The sequence below is a fragment of the Montipora foliosa genome, chromosome 14 (genome assembly GCF_036669935.1).
Source record: "Montipora foliosa isolate CH-2021 chromosome 14, ASM3666993v2, whole genome shotgun sequence".
NCBI lineage: Eukaryota > Metazoa > Cnidaria > Anthozoa > Scleractinia > Acroporidae > Montipora > Montipora foliosa.
Window position 1 is genome coordinate 16,916,867 of NC_090882.1, and position 20,247 is coordinate 16,937,113.

The 20,247-nt window shown below is 37.0% G+C and overlaps 1 protein-coding gene across 2 annotated transcripts in view; it reads left to right on the forward strand.

Moving 5' to 3' along the window:
- The window catches only part of LOC137984300 (homeobox protein SIX6-like), a 59,152-nt gene that overhangs the window by 37,376 nt on the left and 1,529 nt on the right, over positions 1 to 20,247 (forward strand). Inside the window, exon 1 of one of the 2 annotated variants that reach the window (XM_068831438.1) lies at positions 14,288 to 14,998. The exons of the other annotated variant lie outside the window; for it this stretch is intronic. Within the exon in view, the coding sequence (XP_068687539.1) occupies positions 14,442 to 14,998 (557 nt within the window). The 5' untranslated portion in view covers positions 14,288 to 14,441. Of the gene's footprint in view, positions 1 to 14,287; positions 14,999 to 20,247 lie in introns of those variants that run through there. 2 annotated transcript variants of the gene reach the window in all.

Sequence of the window (20,247 nt, forward strand, 5' to 3'; positions counted from 1 at the left end):
GTAGGTTTCACTGATCGTTCCCTATGACCATAAATCTAGATCGATATTTGCCTTCGAAGGAAGGGGATTGCAAAGTGTATGTTGTCAGTTATACTGACACGAGCGCAAATGAGAAGTCGTAGTGGTGACCAGTCTCCTTCATTCATAAATCGTTAAAAACAGTTATTTCACTGGTCAATGCAGAGAGGTGCCGTTAAAAACGCAAGTTCTCGAGTGGTTGTAAAGTAAGAACCTCGTGCTCAAATTTGATTCAGCTTTAAGAAATTTTCTTGAATTGATAATTCTTGAATGTAAGGATAGGCTTGCGTTTATGTGTGAAACTCAATTTGATCCTACATAATGTCAAGCACTGCTTACAACACTCCATCGTTTTATATAAAAAGTTCTGTAGGAGTGTGGTAAAGGTGAAAAAATCAGATCTCGTCACTGCCTGGCTACTCGAAGGAATTAAACGAGTGTTTCATGTTTTTAGACCTTATTTTAAATTCATGGAAGCATAAGGCAGTAGTTGGGGAAAAATCGCAAGGGTCACATTGCTACAACATGAATCATAGATTAATCCATTGCTGCATGATATCCTGATCCTGTCTTTTGTGCCGGGGCCACGTGGAATGCGTAAGTGAATTTTATTAATGAGTTTAGTTCCTGAGACGTGTTTTGTAAAACGCGAGAAAAAAGGAGAAAGTTTGGACCGTAATGATAAGCGTTAACAAACTTACCTCCACGTTAGAAACTGGCCAGGGTACAATTGGTATTACTAGAAGGACTCTTATCCTACACTGGAAATATAAGATTGTAGCCATAGAATGCCATGACTTGGTTTTCCTGTTTAGCTTTGAAAAAGTCGATTTAAGTGGTCTCAAAATCCGTTTTGTATGGATCTTGTTGTTTGATCGTCTTTCTATTATTTTTGAAAGGTTAGTGCTTTATTTTGTTCGCTGCTCTTGTAATACTCTAAAAGGAAAAAGGTGTCAAATAATGGCAGCAATTTTCTTTTTATTTGAACTCTTAAGTAAGCCATTGTTGTCATTAAACTTTCGTTTTTAGTAATTTGGGAATGCGTTAAACTGATCTCCTTCTTTAACCGCTTTTGCTTTAGATTTTTCGATCACGAGGACACTTTTAAATTCACTTACTCGCAACAAGTTCTAAGTGATGGCACCAGGTGAAGAAACAACTTATTTGTACAACATCTGAACTTCTGTTTTTATTTTGTTTGAAAGGGGATATCAGTGAATATTGGAAGTGTTAAAAGTGATAATTTACAAGCGCGTGCACTCTCTCTTTCTATTTAATTTCTCACTCTAACGTAGCTGCTACCCCCAAGTAAAATAATAGGACAGTTCTTTGTTCCGTTTTCTAATCGCAGACGGATTTCTTATTAAATCTCAACTTTGTGTTTGAGGTTAATCCGGCATTTAAACCCCCCTGTCAAGAGAATAAGAAAGGGACAGTGATAGGAAGTAATTAAATAACCTCATATATTGTGAAGTCGAATTTGATAAAGGCTAAATGGTTATAAAGGAAAAAATAAATTCCTCAAAAGTCTTCGAGTTCAAAACGATTGAGAAGGAATACGACATTCCATGGTGTAGCTGTTCTTTGTATTGATTTTCATTATTTTCATCATCATTATCATTATTCTTATTAAAACTGTTATCGTGTGAAATATCGTAGTGACCAGTTGAAGTCAGTGGAGGCGCTTTTGTTGTTGTTGTTATCATTATCAGTAGGAGTGGTAGGAGTCAGTAGTAGTAGAGGTAGTGGTGGTGGTGGTGGTGGTGGTGGTGGTAGTAGTAGTAGTAGTAGTAGTAGTAGTAGTAGTAGTAGTAGTAGTAGTAGGAGTAGTAGTAGTAGTAGTAGCAGAAGTGATAGGGGTAGTATATTAAGAGTATATTATTATTATCATCATCATCATCATTAGGAGCAGTAGCAGCAGTGGTCTTCATGTTTGCTGTATTTTTTAGGATAGTTTTGAGGGTACTGGACAGGATTTAAAATTTGGATAGTTTTGATTGCAATAAATGGTTTCTTATCTCCTTATTTCTGTAGTTGAAGACTTTTCAATGATTTCAACACACACACGCACCCACACTTCTGGTCTCCTTATTGTAAAACATTTTATTGTCGTTCTTCCTAAAATCGAGCCGCATCGCTCCAAGTTACTATCCTTATTTAAGAAGGATGGTGTAGTGGGTGTAAGTTTGAGTGATGTGGCATTATGTTGTCGTTCATCCCAAAATTGAGTTCAAATCAACTGTTGTCGTTCATCCCAAAATTGAGTTTCACTCTATTCAAGTTCTTAAAGTGTTTTGTCTTGTCGCTTTCAGTCACATTTTAATGACCCCCGGCCCCTCCTCCTTTCATCAACGTTAGGGCCAAGTCACTTCAAATTAGACCATTTAATCTTGAGGCGTTGCATATATTTTAGTTCATTCACTTTTTCACGTCTTCCCGCGCATTTTCAGTTTTGGCGTCTTCCTCAACCAAAATATTTTGCACTTTATATTTCACTTTGGAGCGTTTAAATTTTCCTTTCCAGACCGATTTTATATTGCATCTATTTCTTCTCCCTTTTTTCCAAAATTCTTATCACTGAACAATAGTTATTAAGCGTTTGATTAAAGATTGTCCGGAAATTTGGTGTCATCCTAGGTTATGTATGAAGCTGAGAGCAAACTAATGTCCAAAACTAAAGAGGGCTTGTAGAACTATATATAGACAAGTATGTGGGAGCATCTGCTTTTCCGCCGCAATTTTTAAAACTACGAGGTCAGGCAGACTATCATAACCACCCAATTCTAAAATACAACCGTTCTTGTACTTGAAGTGTTTCTGCTTTTCTTCATCATTGCTTACACAACATCTTGATTCATCATACTCAAGTTTGATTCCTTCGACAGTAAGGTTATTTTCATTACCAAAATCACTCGAGATAAAACTGTTTCACAAGCGTCAGTACAATAAGCTGGCGTTCATTTATACCGCAGAAAGGACCCTTCCAATTTTCGAATTCACAGTTCCCCGAGCTCACCACAAAGAGGTTACGCTTTCTGTTTTTATGGCTTATATGCTATTTGCCATCGACAAACCTTGTTTGATTTCACCCATTTATTGCCTGGGTTATCAAGCAAACACTAAAAAGGCAGAAGTAAGCCTCTCATGACAAGCACAGGCATTTTAGATCAAATAATATCCTGTTCATTCTTTTGCTGGTAAAACCATTAGCTTGAACCATCTACTTCAGATTGTTACCCTCACTTAAGGTAATTTAAGTCAACTTTCATTTTAAGCAAGTCCCTTTAAACAATAAGCTCACAAAACCTTAGTGAAGTCATGCAGTTCATAATTTTGGTTTTCATTGTGGAGTCCAGGGGTCCAGTAAAGTTCCTTTCCGGCAAGCTCAGGTAAAAGTTGTGTTGTGAAGGGATACTTGTGATAGTGTGAAATATTCAAGTGATGTACCTCCTGATTTTTTGTTCTTTTGTCCCTGGCGTGTGCAGATAAAAATGCAAAACACGGGTAATTATATTTAAAACTCCTGTTTCGGCCACAATTATTCATGTGAGCACACACATCTGAAATAACAGCTTTTCTATTTGTTCAAAATCTTAATTTAAAAACTGAGCTTCCTCTTCAATGATTATGAAAACACTAATGAAACAGATTTTTTGTACGTTGCATTCATTGTTTCGAAATAATAAATATCCGCCTGCATGTTCGTCAAGAAATTTAACAGGAAAAGAACTGAAATTGCCGTCCGATATCAACTCCATGTTCGCTCATGCTTCATGGAAACATCCTGGTCGTTTGTGTTCATTTCAGGTATTGAAAAGATAATACAATTTTCAAAACAAGATTTTGTATGTGGTCGTTTTGTTTTTCTCTTCAAAATGAGGACAATTTTTAATTTCGTAAAATCAAAAGTCCTATTTGTACACTTGCACTTTAGTAAATAATGGCAAATGACTTAAATCTCATTAACAGGGAATACAACAATTGTCAAGGAACACAGACTCAATAATTGGTTTAAATTAAAGCGCAATTAATTAACACTAGGATGACTTATATTATTTTAAGTGTGTTGAGCGAGCGCTGCAGATGAACAAATCTTTAATTCAAACTATCATTTGTGATTCTCTAGTTATCAGAACAGAACGCAGACTTTTAAGTTATTAAACATGGCAACCATTTTTATTTTCATTTCCGCGCAAGAATTCTCATATCCACCTAAATAAATTAAAATGTTGAAAAGGAAGTATCAGATAACTAGAAACCATGCATAATATCTGCCTGAATAGCATGCATTGGGTATGTTCGATGACCTGCTGCGTGCGTCGGTGGCGCCTCTGTTCATTTTTAGCGTGATCTTCTTCTGTGTGACTTTTTTAGTAATGCTCCATACAAACCTTATTTTCCTGCCATTCTGATTTGTCCAGCATCATTTTTTGTTGAACTATTTCTTGTCATTGCGCGGTGCCCAAATTTTTGTCAAACTGACCTTCGGTCGAAAACCGGAGATACGGCTTACCCGTGTAACGGAGGGAAAAGAATAAAAAGGGCAGGCAGTGAGGAAGATAGGGAAACACTAAAAGGCAAACCGAAAAGGGGAACGTTGATTTTTATCATTTTTCAAGAGTTTCTCTCTGCCGGGGCAAATTCCAAATAATCTCGGATGTTTTCAATGTAGACTGCTACTTAAGAATCCTTTTTTCGGCTACTATGAACTCGAATCTATTTCTTTCCATTCTCTGTATTTTTTTGAAGAGTACACGGAAGCCAATCTTAGTTGTTGTGCTATTGTTAATAAACATCGTTAATACGCCGCTACATCACGTTTGGAGGCTTATTGCCTTATTGCTGGTACTTCAGTCGCGTACAACAGACATGGAGAAGTAAACAAATTGTCCTCTCTTTTGCACCCTTGAATCCGCTTTTTCTCTGTTGCAAAGGACGATGCTGCTACTTCTTTTAAATTATATCAAGGTAATGAGGAGGTGTTCAACGTTCTAGATTCGGGGTTTGCGAAATCAGCAAGAGGAGTTTGAGACACAGCCGGCTGGCGACATCAATAAAAGCACGTATCCCATAAGGGTGTATACAAGACTTAAATACAAAAAGAACGCCTAGAGTCAAGCAACTCTTAGCTTCCCATTTCTTCTGGATTCAATAGATTCCACGAATTATTTTCGTTTAATCGTTTCTTCTGTCCTCTCTATAAATGGGGAATACCTCTTTCTACAAAAGACTTTTGATAAAACAGTCTACATCTGCAAACACAAAAGAGGCAAATGGCCGCATTGAATGGTGGATCAAAGCAAACGGAAGTTTGACTGCATTTAGAACTTCTATACTTCTTCCTGGTTCGTTTCTGACGTTGTTGATATGGCGCTACCTAATGTCACGCAAATTTATACCAAAACACGTTAACATTTTTGCTCATCTCAGAAATTCCTTTCCTTTCTGCTAAAACGTTCCAGATTTTAAATCCATGACCTCTGCGAAACCGTTGCAGTGCTGTACCAATAGCGCTAATAAGCCAAGTGAGAGATGGTCATGTTGTGAGTTCGTAGTAAGCCCATAGAAGATGAGTGAGCTGTGATATGAAGAGACGTAACATATGAAAGACATCAGTAAATTTGAACTAGGGGTAAAGCCTGAAAAATTCTGGACAAAATAAGTCTTTGCTAACAAAGAGCCCTCGCTTTGTGGCGGTCTTTCCAACAACGCTAGTTGTGATGTAAAACATAACAAACATAATGTATTTGTTATATAATGCGTTTCTACGCGGATAGACCATATTCAAATGTGCTTGAGTTTAAAAGAATTAGAAGGGAAATTAATGTTTCAAATCAAAGATAGCTTGCCGAAAAACCTCAAATGGTAGAAGACAGCTTGTTGGCTATTTACAGAGCGTAGTGGAGTGAATTTTCAAAGACTAGATAAACGCAGTTTAATAGCGGTGAGAATGGGGTTTAAATCAGGGGCACACACATACTAATCGGGCAATCAGTCCCCCTGGCCTTTCCACTCCGGCTGCCTTCATGATAAGATTTAAACTTGTCTTGGAGAAAACCTCTTGATAACATGTTTTTCTTTCCTTGGAGTTTTTAACGACTTTTCGTTTTCAGATGTTCTGTATCTTAAATCTTCGAATAAATCCCTTTATTTGTGGACAAGGGCGATGAATTCAAAATGCTGAGCCTGTGTACGTAAATTGCTTATCACATGAACTCAGTTAGCCTTTGTGAATGTTCTTCGAATTTGGCTAGTTTTGGTTAAAATGAGTGTTATGGACCCAGAATTTTGTTGATTTCGAGCAACGTTAGGAGCTTTTTTTCAGTGATACTATCAGTGCTTCTGCAAGAGTAGCGCCTATGGTTATTTTTAATAATGGGCTTCATTTGGAGAATCATGGAACGTGTTTAGGAAAAAAATTGACGTACGAGAGAACCTCCTTAATTAGTTTGAATTACTCTCCAATTTGTTTTCATTCTCAGGATTTTTTTTGCTGGTTGCTTTATCCGTGGCCAAAAGGTAGAGAGAATTTTCTATAGTTACACACAGTGTTGAAACTCGAATTCTAAAGAAATGTCTGTGCGTTGACCCAGCCTTCATAATATAGTTCCTGCACGACACCGAGGATTTTGAAACAAGATTTATTACTGTTGACTGACACGATGTTTTGCGTTTGTTAGTTCCAACGTGGGAAAAGAATGATTACAAAGCGTCACCACGTATGCCCGCAAGAAAGTCTGTGGAATAAGCGTTACCTGCTTTGTCATAAGTACAAAAAATCATAGGGTTCGTCTTCCCTAAATTGTGAACAATACTGCACGCTTAAATAATTGGCTAAAGAATTTTCTTGTTGCAAAGTGTTGGTTGCTGAGGTGCAACATCGAATTGAGCAAAACTGATAAATGAAGGTAACAGGCTGTATTTTGGCAGCTGCATTTTCTATTAAAGAGATGAGGGAATAAACTACATGGGGCACAATAAACTTACACAATCTCAGAGTTACAAGTATCTTGGCATCAAAAATAAGTCCTCTTTTTTTCGGAATCAGACCAGTCGATCAAACCTCGAAAATACAATAAACAAATGTAGAAAGGGATGATATTTGGAAGTATTTTTTATAGATAAATTTGTTAAGCTGTTTTCGTAAAAAGCGAAGAGATGTTTATGTTAATTAGTCTTGTCTTTCCATTGTTTCACCATTGGTTTGATCGCAATGGCCGAATTTATACTACAGACGAATAAAGCGTTTAAGACGGATGTTTCATCTGCAATTCGTCTGGATATAAATCCGTCTTGTAGACGTGCTCACAGACGAATCAATCGAAGACGAATTTTGGTCCCTAATTCCTCTAAACATCGGATTTATATAAAGAAACATCCGTCTTAGACGAGGTTTTCGTCTGTAGTATAAATTCTGTCAGTATTTTTCTCGCACGAATTTTAGCATTAGTTTCTAAAGAGCTTTCATTTGAATGTTAACTCCACGCACCACAAACTGGAGCTGCTTTGTTCTTCGTGAAGTGGCTAAACTTAACGGTAACGGGTCAAAGCCAAACTGAAAACCACTTTCTGTTTTAAATTGAATCCCTTATACATAAATGTCATCCATGTTAGGGAATAACGACGATAATGCTTTAATCTAGCGACGTAATCTACACTATTACCAAAGATTTTACTTTTCCGATTTGCTTGCGTTGTGATTTTTGCTTCGCCACTTTTAGTTTAGGAAGACTTGTGTAGCTACAATAGGTAGCCAATCGTTGGAAATAAACCGCACCTGTAAAGCAAAATACTGCTTGAATTAAATATATTTTTTTCTAAAACCAGGTGTTACCTGGAGAGAAAATAGTTTTCGAAATGGTTTGAAACTGGGGAAAAATCATTAACAGGACGATGGCCAATCAAGGCACGCCCTAAACAACACATTAGTAGACAGGGGCACAATTTTAACTCACGAGCGCAAATCCGTTTTGTAAACAATTCTCTAATTTGTACAATAAAATTGAAAATATTTGACAACCACTATAACGGAAAACAGAAAATGTTGTTGCATTAATTGCTAACACAAGACTTTAATGTCAAGTTCTTTCATTCATTGTCTTATTTGCGCAGCTTTTTGTTAATTTTGCAGATTAAAAAGCAATGGTGGGAAATTAACTTTTCTCTCTAATCACCTGCCATAATGTTCGAAGATGATACATTTGCATGTTTTTGTTGGTTTTGTAGACAGTGGCTAATCCATAGCTGTTTTCAATATTTTGTGAAATTAGTTTTCGGTTGAAAAGTATTTTGATGAGGAGATTAATTCTTAGAAATAGCCCTAGAGATACGATCATTTTTTTCCTCTGCTTTTACACATCGGTTTGTTCTACTGCTTGCAAAAAACGAAGAGCGATGGGTCTCTTTTCATTTGGGTGAAATTGGAACGATTTTGAACCACGTTAAGGCTAAAATATGGGTCACATTCGAGTTTTTCTAGAAATCGATGAAATTTCGTTGATTTCAAACATTTTAAGAATAGAAAACACAGGTTTCGTGGTGACAGCCGCAAACGGGGAAAAAATAATACGGGACAACTGTCATTTGTGGCGGTGTACTAAATGACGGTGAGCTCAGCCCTACTTATCTTTTCGCGCGTAAATCTGGAAGCCATAGCCATTTTTTGCTGAATGTTGATTAAAGTGAGTTTGATTCTCGAAAATAATTAATTCCTACTTTCACGGTTATTTAACACTTCATCTGGGAACAACACGTACCAAGGCAATGACAGGCAATTGAAGATTGTTTGATCCCATTCGTCCACTATAAGAGTTTCTGCTGTCAACGGAAACAGCTTTGACATCTAAATCAGTAAATCATAAGTCTCATTAAAACAGGGTTGCTACTATCTCAGGCTTGCTTTTTAGCTTTTGATCTTTAAATCCTGACGTTGAGTTCGCGACCACAATTTCGAACATTCACTACTTGCAAAAATCCCATAATACACCTCTTTTACCTCCCCCCCCCCCCCCCAAAAAAAAAAAGGAAAAAAAAAGAAAAAAGTCTGTATAGGCAATGTTTTCGACTTCTCTTGGGACATTTTCATGTCCCAGGTGAAATTGCAAACAATGGTTACGCAAAAGTTTTTGGGGGGTAATAGAGGTGTATTATGGGATTGTGCAAGTAGTGAATTAGTGATAAATAACTTTAAACCTATTGATTGTATTTGTGAAGGGTGAATGAAATTCATCGATTATTTTCACGGGAACACACGAGTCCAACAAATTGATCCGGTCACAACTTGGTGGCTTCATAGCTCAGTTGGTAGAGTGTTGCAACGACATCGCAGAGGTCAAGGGTCAGTTCGAATCCCGTTGAAGTCAGCTGATTTCTTCAGGTGTCTGAAAGAGATAATTGCTTAAATTGTCCAAATCAGTGGAAGGAGTAATTAGCGAATTGCTTTGGTTTTGCATTACTTCACTCAGGTTAAAAGTTCTCGCGCCACTTTTTCTACCAATCAGAACTGAAACCAAAACCAATCGTGGCTCGCGCGTGGACATTTTCCCGCGCTTTGTGTCGGCTGCGTGTAATTAATTACTTCGAGTTTTGATTGGTTTACAGGATTGTCTCCGTCCTTTTTGATTTGTTTTGGTTTTACGACACTCGATTGAAACTCGCTCCGGCTAACCTGCACTTTAATATATACATTTATTTCATTCAGTAGACTGAACATGATGTCGTTGAAGAAAGTGCACCTTTTAGATTCTTTAGTATCCCCTTCGTTAAGCCCTCATAAATACTGAAAGAAATCAGGCGTTCATCTTGTAGGGCGGTTGCCAAATGAGGTAACAAAACCGACAGGCCAACAGTTTATCGAGTGTAAAATATAATTCTTGATGGAAAAAACACTTCTCGATAAAAGAAATGATGAAAAGGATTTGAGTATTCTATGGAGAAGTTACTCTTTATATTCTGATTATTATTAATATTATTATTATTATTATTATTATTTTAGAAAAAGTCCCGAAGGCAAGCTGTAGCCTACAGCCTCAGGCTTCGAGCACTTTCCGTAGCAGTTCCAAGTAACACCGCCTTCTGTAACAATTCAAACTTAACAGTGGCACCATTTGTTTTGAAGTGTTGTTTAAGATTTTTCGTAGTCATGCCAAGTGCGCCTACTACCACGGGCACAACATAAGCCTTGGTGTTCCACAATCTTGTCATTTCTCTCTTGAGATCTTGATACTTTTCAATCTTTTCTTTCTCGCTATACGGGCATCTCCAGGCACAGCAACATCAACAATAAAGCACTGGTTTCTTGCTTATCTAGGAAATAGAGGATATTACATGGCCGCGCGGGGATACGAATTTTATCTGCTAGTGCTGAAAGTATCAGCACGAGAAGACAAAATTCGTATCCCCAAGCGGCCATGTAATATTCTGTTTATCATATAGATATTGATGAAATGTCCAGATTTAAAACCACTTGTTTTATTCATTTTCGAAATCATGAAAAAAGTGGTCACCAACCGCTGAAACACGCATGGTGTGTAAGATAAAACAAGATATGAAAGTTATTAAAAACAAATCATGGTAATGTAAAATTTTGCAATGAAAATGTCAATGTAGTAGAGAATAATTATATTAAAGCACAAAAGTACCTTACAATGAAGAGGAAGCTCGCGTTTTATTGGCTAATCGTGTTCGTTACCATGACGACACCGATATTCTCACACGTGAAAGATAAAAATGATATGTTCACTGCTCGCGGTGAAGATATGATTTTTTCGTAAAAGGAAAAATCCTGGTGTTGCATCAGTATCTATATAATAAAACAATATATGGCCTTCTACTTTGTATTTCATAATCTGTCTGTATTGAGAATCCCACAGCAGCTTTTCCTTGTCACTTTCCACTACTCTACCTGGTTCATGTTCATACCATTTATCTGCAGCAGGAAGGCATGTAAATTGTATTATTATTAATATTGTTTTTATTATTACAATTATTATTTATTATTATGCTTAATTTTCACTTGTTGTGTTTTTACTGATGTCTTTCTTAAAATGGATTTCTTTCATGTTGATGGTTCAATTGTAGAAGCCGGCTGTGCTCCCGCTCATACGTGAAATACTGCCGATTGTTGATATCTAAAAATAACATTTTTTTCGAAAGAATCATGTCTCACAGCACTCGTTATCAGCAATGTTTTAACATATTTTCATGTATCCCATCATCCAAGAAGCCAGATCCTTGAATTTTATGGTTTTGAGTCGATTTGTAGAAGGGCTGTCAAATGAAACGATTGTATTCTTTTGATTAGCAATTTTTGTAATGAGAAACCCCTTTAATAGCTCATGACAAAAATTTAGCCGAGCATAATTCGATAACCTATCATTAATTGCACTTAAGTTGGCAAATATAACACTTATAAAACAATTTAACTTGACCCAGCAGAAAATGAGGATTCGTTGATCGCTTTAGGTGAATTAAACCAAACTTAAATGAAATTCGATCTTGTAAAATAAGAAAGATAACAATTAATGGTAACGAAAAATGTCTTGTGTTTCCTACTTATTAAAAGGTTAGTTAATTTGTCCGCACGTACCTCTACGGGCGTATTGTATAACAATCAAATACTTCCTGTATGAAGTCAGTTTATTGGCATCGTTAGAATCAAACTTGAAAGAAATATTTAATCTTTTTAGATCCAAGCACCCTTTTTCTGCCTCTGTAAATTTAATTTGATGTTCATTGAATGTCTTCACTAATCTTTGAAACAACACACTAGCAAATTGGACAAACGACTTATAAAATAACTTATTGTATTTATGACCTTTTAACCGATTGTACCGTAGCTTTTTTCATTGTATTGTTAAACCGCTATCTTGGTCCTCTATATTAACGTCAGGTTGTTTTCAACGAAAACTCGTTCTTTCTTTTTATAGTTTTCCTGTCTTTTCCTCTCCGGCTTGTTCTACGTTTAAAGCCGCGACCTCTTCACATGAGTTATTCCCTTCGCATGAGCTCTTCACTTGTTGCACCATTAATAAAAAGCAACCTCTTCACATAAGAGCAGTTCACTGGTTTTTCTGTCATCTGGCCCTTGCACGACCCCGTTTGAAGAGCTCTCAGTTTCCATGTTCGATAACCACGCCTTGCACCTCAGCCTGGTCGCTCTGATTATTTTCCAGACCACTGTACCGGCTTTGCCTCGCGTATTTTTTAATTTCATGGTCTATCTTCTTGGTCATATCTCTTAACAGAGCTCAAATCGTACGTGAAGGTCAACAGAAAACTGATCCTGCATTTCCTGTTATCCTACGTCGGGGAGGTTACCCCGTACATATGAATTTCTAAAGATTTATATTCGTGCCTGTTTCTGCTTGTCATAAATACTCTCATTTTCAAACGTCTTATTCTCTCTTTTCAGACTGATTTGCTCGATAAATTGTAGCTAACAGGAAAGAAGTGAGGTTTCGTTGAGTTGTGGCAAAGACGAGTTGGAATAGGTTCATAGCTGTTGAGTGAAGTAGTTTATCATTACGTGCTAAGACGTTTGTCTCTTTGTAGTGATTATTTTTTTAACTCACTTGATCACCATTGTTTCAGTTTTACTTTGTTTCAGTTGTTTACATCATTCAGCACCTCTGCATGTTCTATTATAAATTGATACTTTTCATTTCTTTGCTGAGGCTCAACGATCGGGTTGATTATGAAAGCAACGTCATTTCCTTGGCTAACCACTGACAAAATTCTTAGTCTTAATGTGTATTATATTCAATACCACTTGTCTTTTTTTTTTCTGGCTCAATATACTGTTTTCCGTTTCCTTCTCAGAAGCTATGCTTTGCCTATGATTTTGTATTTAAATTTGTATTCGTGCAAATCGCCTACTCTGCCTGGTCTTACACGAAGCTTTGAAAAATCCGGGTTTCTTTTATCGATTAACTGATTCATGCCGAAGTCAATGATCTCCTGAAAGAAAGCAGTTGGTAAAAAGATATCATTGATATCGTCGAGTGTTTTTATCACTCCTTTGCGTATTATGGATTTTTTGGTACTTGTAATTCTTTCCACGATGCTTGTAACCCCTATCCGGCTACATAGTGAAGACTGTACCTTATTCATTAAAGGTACGTGATCACTACGGAATGAAGTAACCATCCATGATTTCCTAATCAGCGCGAGCTCTTCAAACATATTTAGTTTGGACCGCCGAATATTCTAATTATTTGATATGATTCATCAGACGGGTCTGTGTGAGGTTGCTGCGGGAACATATTCAACATCTCCTAGCCATTGTTTGATTTGTTGACAGAGAAAGCAGATGTACTAGTCAAGGAAGACGGCAAATGGCACGTTGTTTTCTTTTGACCTGCCATTGTCCATGGCCGTTTTGAAGCATTAATTCACCCATTTTTGAGTAAATACAGCTGTATTCGGAAATCAAAGCAACTATTCTCCATAAAAAAATAAACTCTAAAGTTGCATATGATTTTTAGAATTACAAGTTTTGCGTTGGCCTCTTTCAAAATCAAGCGGTTTTGTTTTGTTTTTGTCTTTTGACTCACGGCTATTTAAGTGGAATTGTGATTGTCAGTTTGAATTGGCTGATTTATTTTTTTTGTTACCCTAGGAAAGATTTGTGGTTTTATCTTTAAACATTTTCTCTCTCAACATTCAAATACACCAGTTATACGCAAAAACAAAATTGCATAAAATCTGAGTAACCATTTCTTGTGAACACCTTATCAATTCACACAATAGAACACACATAAAAAATTGCAGTACTTTTAGTGATCCCTCAGTTGGACGAAGCAACATCAATTGCTTGAAACATTCATCATTGTTTTAAAAGGTTTAAAACAAAACCAGGCTCGCATTCTTTTGCCAACTCCTTACTACCGAATTAAAATTGAATGACAAAATAGAAATTGTTGAAATAAGGGAATTATATTTTCTTTTTCGCACAATGATTAAGATTTCGGTATTTTCTTATTACCCAAAGATTTTTTTTTTGTACACATGTGAAAAATCTGGTAGGTTGGCAAGTTGGTTTCAATATCCAGCCACAATTGAGCGCTTAAAACACTGTTTAATCAGGCTACAGATACTCCAAATGAAATAGGCCATCCTAGATGCTAAAGTAAACAAGTTTACTTGAATCTATTTCATGCTAATGATAAACTAATTGAGGAACTAGGTCACTTGATGCTACTCTGACAAGTCCACTAAAAGGTGTTTTGTTCATCTCTGAGTTTGAACAATATCATTTTAACAGCGGGAATGTTTAGTTTTGTCAACAAAGCCGCTCTCCACTAGTGAAGCAAACTAGATGCTAGTCAGTGCTCTATATAATGCACGAGCGAAGGCGGTTCCGATTCATTCTGTATCAAGAGCCATCATAGACTCACCAGTGTTACATACTTGAATAACGTAACATGCTGCCTTGTCCGTTCTCATCCGATCAAGTTGCTCAAGTCTGTCAGTTCCTCCAGAATACTGGCGAAATCGAGCGACTTTCCCGATTTCTTTGGTCACTGCCCACGGACTTGGACAGTGATGTAAAAACGTCCGAGACCATTCTCATATCGAAAGCCGTGGTGTATTTCAGACAAGAAAACTTTAAAGAATTGTACGCCATTTTAGAGAGCCACAAGTTCTCCAAAGAAAACCACGAGGCATTGCAGTGCTTGTGGAGGACAGCGCATTACATCGAAGCGGAACGTCAGCGTGGCAGGCCCTTGGGCGCAGTTGGGAAGTATCGAGTGCGAAGGAAGCACCCCTTGCCCCGGACGATATGGGACGGCGAAGAGACAACCTACTGCTTCAAGGAGAAGTCGAGAAGTATTTTAAACAAGGCATACACCGAAAACCCGTACCCCACTCCGGGTGAGAAGCTAGAGCTGGCAAAGATGACCGATCTGACTGTAACACAGGTCAGCAACTGGTTCAAGAACAAGCGACAGAGAGTGAGAGCGGCTGAGATGAAAAAAGGGTCAGTGGCTTTGAATTGGCTTATTGCTGTCGTGTTATTTCTCTCTTTTAAGACTCGGTTATTTTGTTGTAATTCATAGATTGAACGCTTCAATTTTTTTACGTGAGATACTTTTCTTATTGCACAATCATGAGAAGCTATTCATGTCTTAGTTCTGGTGTATATTGACTGGGTTAATAGATATGTGTATTTCATTTCAAATTCTGCTCAAGGAATGTGCAAGCATTTCTTTTCCTTTTCACAAAGCAGCATTTACTTTTGATACCACGTTCATCAACTGATGATTACTGAAAACTATTGTCATGAAATCATTCAAATCTGCTCCTTCCCCTTAAACGTTTCCCTGGCTTTAAGCAATGTAGCCGCACAGTGCAATTGCCGAGGATTATTCAAGACAACTATTACTAACGTTTTAACTAAAAACTTTAACCAGCTCGTTCCATCTATTTACATACGCCAGACACATTCATTTTCCCAACGTTATGTGTACAATATACGACAATTGATACGTGCAATTTAGCAACATTCAGATTTTTCTCACGTTGCGGCCAAAGTGTTGAAGATCAAGTCTGTGCCACATACTTTTTTGCCGAGACTTGAAATGAACCCTGCGACGTGCCGCTCTGGAGTGGACGTTGACAACGTGAGCATTGTAGCCAAAATTTCATTTCCAATTCTTAAAATGGCATTTGCAATCTCGGGTTTGCATAGTATACCCTCTAGTAGACTTCAGTGGCTCATTACTGGTTATTATTGGGCAGACACTGAGGTTACAAAGACCAAGTGATCGCATCATGTAATTGTTATTAACAAAAAGGTGCACTGATTAATATTTAAAGCGCTCATTAATTCACCATTCTAGTGGATTACTTATTTGAGGAGATTTGTAAAACTGAAGAGATACACAAGGAGCAAGAATGCGCCTTAAATATGAAATGTTTCGCACTGAAAAGAAGCGATCGAGGTTATTCCTTTTCAGATGCTCTTTACAGTTAAATTGCCATGATTGTTTTCGCAGCTTTGAGAATTCTAACGCAATTTCAAGATTTCCCGTTATAAAAGGTGAAGTATTTTACTCACCTAGGGATTTATCGACACCCCAGCCGTCAAAAAGGAAAATTCTCTAAACCAAACATTTTAATTCAAATGAAATTCTTCATTAATGAAGATGTCATTCTCCGGTGTATTACACTGGCGAGTGAAAGGAAAAACTCGGTTTTAATTCGACTTCTTCTAAATAGAGACAAAGCGTTTGAACATACTTTGAGGAACTTATGTATAAAGCAGGGATATTCAAGTTTGATTTTCTTTTCTGCGAGGTAAGGATCAAATTTCATAATGAATGTATACTTCTGCTCGGCAAACTTGAATGGTATTTGTGTCCGGGAAAAAATCTTATGATTGAGTCAATACCGTTTCAATCATTTACCCCAACCAAATGGAGAAAACTGAACCGCTGCTTACTTTCCATTTTCAAATTTTGCTTGTGTTTAACCACCTGCACTGTTAAAAACCAACCGAAAATATTAGCTAATGGGCCAGATAACTTACACAGATCACCAGAACGATACATGATATCGATTAATATCAGACTGATCAGTTCCAATACGTATACACTTGTTACGAGACCATATTAAACACTTCTCGGAGTTTTCTTAGCCTTTTAGGGTGCGTTTGTTTCTTTTTCCTTTGAGAAATCTCTCATCAAACTAATATTGTAATCTTTGTGTTTTTAATGTATTCGGTATTAGGTGATCTCTTAGTTACAATCTGCATCACTTCAAAGTCGTGGCAATAAAAGGATTCATTTAAGGTTTAAGATTTTGATAAATACAAGGGGTCGGTAGTAATGTTTCCCGCAAATGGCAAACAGTCAAAGTTAAATCCCATTCTGATTTCTCTACAAGGGGCTATTATTTGCAACCTTTAAGCCGTACCAATCCAAAATATAGTTTCAGACACAGGCTAGCAAAGAGCACAGCTAATTAGGGCAGGGAGTATGAAGAGTTGTAACCTACATGCGTAATAATTACATCACTGAAAATTAAAATAATCGCAAAAACTAGAGAATAAGGATCAGACATTGAGAATAGGGTAAGATGAGGGAGATGGCATATCAACATGTCTGTCAGTCTTGTTTTTGGAAGATTTGGAACACAAAATCAGTTATTATTTTGGTGAATCTATATTTTGGGAGATGTCTCATAGGTTGTTCTCTATAAGTATACGTGTGGGTCTATCACAGAAAAAGAGTTCTTTTGAAGGTTCAATCGAGAATATTTTATCTGGAATTTACCACAGAAACTGAAGAATTAGTGTGAAAATGATGAATATCTTGAGTTAGTCGTTAATGATAAACCTCTGATTCATGGTTACAATATGGACTGTCCGACATTAAGGCGTACAACGGACAAGAACGGGAAAATTTGCAAACAAAGAAAATTTAAGAACAGAAAATCAATAATGTAAAACATTTAGCTCAATTCACCTCACAGGCAAATTTTACAAACTTGAAACAAGGTTGAAGCAAGTGCAAGTCGAGGAACGTAACATTTATTCGCTCCTACGTTTTTAGGGTGTTTGTATCTTTTACATTAGTTTTGTTTGAATTTATTTATCTTGAAAATCCAAAGCAAAATATCTCAGTTTTCTCATCGAGAGAAATAAAATGAAAAGGAGGTCTAAGTATCTTGACATTTACTTTAAGACATGTCAGTATGAAAAGTCACATTTCAATTCAAGTTGACCTGCTTTGGTTCTTGTTAATAATTGTTTAAACAGTTTTTAACATTTATTTCGTGGTTATAAAAAGCTCATTAAGGCTATTTTAAACCAGAACAGCCTAGATTATAGTCCGACCAACAAATTATTAGATTCCGACTAACAAATTAGCTTCAAGGTTTCAGTTCTTAGAGAGTTAAGAGAACGATTTCTCGTAATTTGTTAAAGGGAAAAACATATATTTTTTGTTTCTTACTTACGAAAAACTGAAAACTTGACACTGAAATAAATTCTCAAGAAAAAGGATTAATTTTCTGGTTTTCCTTTGATTTCAAGTGTCTTTCAGCTGTTCAAGTGACACTGAAAATAATGGTACGCACTATATGCTATTATATTGAAAATATAACCATTGAAAGAACCTCTGATAATTGCGCATTTAACCATCCTGATTTCTTGAATACAGTTTTTTTTTGTAGAATGACCGTTTTTCGTCGTTAAATATTAACGTTTTCAGTAATGAAATACTATTATTTTATATATGATTTAGGCCATGCCCTTTTTTCCTGATATTGGGTCGGTCGGTCGGATTGAAAAAAAAATTCATAAGCATTCTCGGAATCGGAGGCCTGGTACCCCAGCATCATAGCTGTGGAGCCAGGAAAACAACAAGACGTGAACCCAAAAATCAATATGGCAGAAAAGTTGGTGGATTTTGTTGCAAAATTTAGACAGCGTGGGAAAAAGGATCAACCACCGAAACTCCTATGCGACATAAAAATGGCTGAAAACTGTCGTTACCTACTTTTTTTTTGGAAAATGCCAAAAATTTGGGTCGGTCGCACGACGCTAAACGGGGAAGAAAAAGGAGATGGCCTTAACCTCAAAATATCAGGTTTTGTTTTGCTCAATATGACAGCACTTTTTCACCGATGCTCTTCGACCTTTCTTACTCGCATGCTACTGGCAGATAAACCTTTACGCTTTCTTGTTACCTGTTGTAATCGATATTAGTCGTTCAGACATAAAGGTTTTTTTTTTCGACGTTGTGAATCTCTTCAAGAAAGAGCGAACCCCTACAGTCCCCAAATTCTCGAGTGTTACCGTGACACATATCTTATAAAAAAAAATAACTTGGAAAATTAAAGCCCCGTCCACACGTATCCGGAGATTTTTGTATCCGCAATTTTTTTTATGCGGATACACCTAGCGTCCACAGGTGTCCGCCGTATACGCTCAGTGTATCCGGAGATTTCTGTATACGCTCTCCAGAGTGGAAATTTCTGTATACGCTGTCTATCCGGATACGTGTGGACGCTCGTATCCGTATATTTTTGTATACACTGACGTCACAGTATCAGAACCAGTCTTTTTCCGCCCGAGATTTTCCAAAATGGCGGCAAGCAGAAACGTTGTGTGTTCAATACTACTAGGACTACTTTCAAGCCTAATAGCGTGTCTCGAACTAAATGTTGCAATGTAATGTAATGTAATGTAATGTAATGCGCATGCTCTGTTGACTAACCCTTTGAGATGTCCGGATACGAATCGGATACGTGTGGACGGTCGTATACCATTCGTATACGCTACGTGTGGACGCAGATATTTTTGTATCCGCATAAAAAAATTTGCGGATACAAAAATCTCCGGATACGTGTGGACGGGGAAAAACAATTCACTCAGTATACTTCGGAAAATATCGCCAACAATCAAGTCGAACGATTTCAGTGACAAAAAACGCTGAATTTTGGGTTGATTAGTTCTGTTTAGTACTTTAACACTTTGCGAATGGTGTCGTGAAATATTTCATTTATAGACCTTATTCATAAATGGCGGTCACATTTATAATTCTTTTGTCCACGTGCAAATTAGCCTACCAAGCCTCATTTTAGAGCAAGAATTGTTTCCAACTAACTGTATGGTATCGAGGCTTGGTAGGCTAATTTACACTTCGACAAAAGAATTATAAATTGGCCGCCATTTATGAATACGGTCTATTTGTTTTGTTGGACTGTACATCCGCAAAGTACTGATTATGATCTTTGATTTCATGATGACTTTGATTGACACTTAAGGAACGTGAGTCATAGTGTGTATGTATCAACGGGTACCTCACCCTTTCATGAGTCGAGCCAAATGAAACTGTATGCAAGATTACTTTAAGCAATCGTAAAATAAATCAATTCAGTTTCAAGTTCAATTTCTGCAATTATTTCTGTGTTAAAATGGCGCCCAACATAGTGTAGTTATTAAAACTGAAGTACTCCCGCTACGGAACTTCTACGGTAAAACGTGTTACTGTTATTCTCGCTTGACGTGGGACAGCCCCAAAACAGTCAACAAAATAATTAAAAGACACGATGAAACGTGATAAAAAGACATACACACGAAGTGATGGCTTGCGTGCTCTGTGATGCTATGAAAAAAATTAGACACGTTTTTATTAGCTTTCTTTCTTAGTCATTCCTTCCCTAAATGTTGCTCAAACGTAGCAGTGGTTTCTCTGTAAAGAATTTTGCAGTAAGATGACT